This window comes from Apaloderma vittatum, unplaced genomic scaffold (assembly GCF_000703405.1).
Source record: "Apaloderma vittatum isolate BGI_N311 unplaced genomic scaffold, ASM70340v1 scaffold15967, whole genome shotgun sequence".
Lineage (NCBI taxonomy): Eukaryota > Metazoa > Chordata > Aves > Trogoniformes > Trogonidae > Apaloderma > Apaloderma vittatum.
This window is the reverse complement of record NW_009726846.1, coordinates 5,421-7,365: the sequence shown is the minus strand read 5'-3', so window position 1 is coordinate 7,365 and position 1,945 is coordinate 5,421. Positions and strand designations below refer to the sequence as shown.

Here is a 1,945-nt window from a genome sequence, read left to right as displayed (position 1 = left end):
GAGGCCGATGGGAAGATGCTGTTTGCTGGCTTTGCTCGCAGAGGGATCCCGAGACTTAGGAGAGAGGGTTTGTGTGTTGAGGGACACCCCCAGTGCCCCCCGGCCAGGTGCCTGCCAGGCCCAGCGCCGGGAGCCAGGGCTGCCACCTCCCCTGGATTTGCCCTTCCCGGGTTAAAAACCCAAAGGGGGAAGAGAATTAAGAAACAAAACGTTACATCTGCCCCTTTTAAAAGATTTTTCCCTATAGCGAGGGGAGAATATTCTAGTAGTGAAATGAGTGAGAATCAGGGTTTTACTTGCGCTGGAAAGGCTCTGGGCTCCAGCCCATCTTGTGGAAGGTCCCTGGTTGGTGCGAGTCGCAGTTTCCCATGTGTGGCCGGGCAGGCGTTGACCTGCAGGAGCAGGAAAGGTTTTCCCTGGGTCGCCACTGGCCCCAGGCTCGGCACCGGAGTCGGCTGGGAACGACAAGAACTCCCGTTCAAGGGACAGCAGCTCCACGCACATAAAACAAAGTCAAACCCGACAGGCAACTTCTTGTGACGAAATCTTGAATTATCTTGAGGTAGCGAATGTCTGTGTGACGAGCTCCTTCCTCTGGCCTTGCTCTCGTTCCCTCCCTGGGCAGCGGCTGTAGGGTTTTCACGCTGTTTGTTATCTTGCAGTGGACAGATGGACCACCTCCTGTACAGTTCCAGGCACAGAACGGACCCACCACCAGCCTGGCCAGTCTGCTGTGAAACAGAATAACTATCAGGACAGTGTGTTTCAAAAAGAAAGAAAAAGGAGGAGGAGAGAGGGGGAGAAAACAAAAAAAGCCAAAAAAGGAAGAAAAAAAAAATAATCCATGCAAAATCTTTTCTTCAAAGAAAAGGCAGCAAATTCCTCTTGTAGTGAGGGCCTTGTAGGAAACAGATTGCCTAAAGACAACATTTCAGAGACTTGCAAAGTGAGAAGGGCATTTCGAGCTGCTTTTACATAACGTGTGTGAATATACAGCTGGTGTGTATATACCTACTGGGTGTGATCTGCTTCCCACTTGCTGAGAATTAAGGTTTAGTCCAAAGGACACTTCTTCCTTACGTTGTTAGATCCCTACCTTGGAAACTTGTCACAGAAAACGAAGAGGACTCTCACAGGTTTCAACACCAGTCGGTTTCTGAATAGTCCAGCCCTCCCCGAAGCTCTCGTGTTTTCTGCGCCTCTCAGCTCCTGGGAGCGATTGGATTAAATCCCGATCGATTGCAGGATGTCCTCAAGTTCTAAATTTAGTTCCTGAGGGGAATATTCTTTCCTTCTCGTTGCCTGCAAGTCGTTGCCAGCGCTGTCGGTAGCCTTGCAGTGCAGGTAAGGCTGAGATCGGCGAGATCCAGGGGGGGTTTGCAGCTCTCGGGGTGTGTTGGTGTCCTCGGGGTGTCCCCGCCCTGGGGCTGAGCAGCCAGAACATGTTGTCAGGAGCAGGTTCCACCGCCCGGATTGGAGCGTGTGACGAGGTGCCGCCGCTTCCTCGTCCCTGCGAGGGTTTTTCTCCCTGCGCCGCTGTCCCGTCCCGCACCGGGCAAGGCAGAACCACAGCTCTCTTGTCTCCATCGTGGCCGTGATCTGTACGGAAGGGGGAAAGTTCTTGCTCCTCCTGTCTAGTCCCTGCGTTGCCCAAGCAGCCGGGAAAAACAGCGTTTTGCGTCTTTCCTGCAGCCTCACCCAGGGAAGGCAGCATCCGTGCCTTAATGATTTTTACAAGTCAGAGTTAAACGAGGTGGTTAAACCCCAGATTCAACGTAAGCCAGAGGCTTATGAGAAAAACTGAACTACAGTTTGCCCTTGGCGAAAACTTAACGTTTCCAAACTTCCCTCTGTTAGCTTTCCTGGTTTATCTCCCATTTTTTGTGGTTTTTTTTGGTTTTTTTGAACTCTTCAGCTGTGAATTCTCGCTGCGTTTGCCTGTGAC

The 1,945-nt window shown here is 51.7% G+C and overlaps 1 protein-coding gene across 1 annotated transcript in view; it reads left to right on the top strand.

The window, feature by feature from the left end:
• MAU2 (MAU2 sister chromatid cohesion factor) overlaps nucleotides 1-782 on the top strand; it is a gene marked incomplete at its 5' end in the record, with an annotated part of 13,287 nt that extends 12,505 nt beyond the window's left edge. Inside the window, one exon of the mRNA XM_009873453.1 lies at nucleotides 663-782. Within this exon, the coding sequence (XP_009871755.1) occupies nucleotides 663-737 (75 nt within the window). The remainder of the gene's footprint in view (nucleotides 1-662) is intronic.
• Nucleotides 783-1,945: the final 1,163 nt, after the last annotated feature.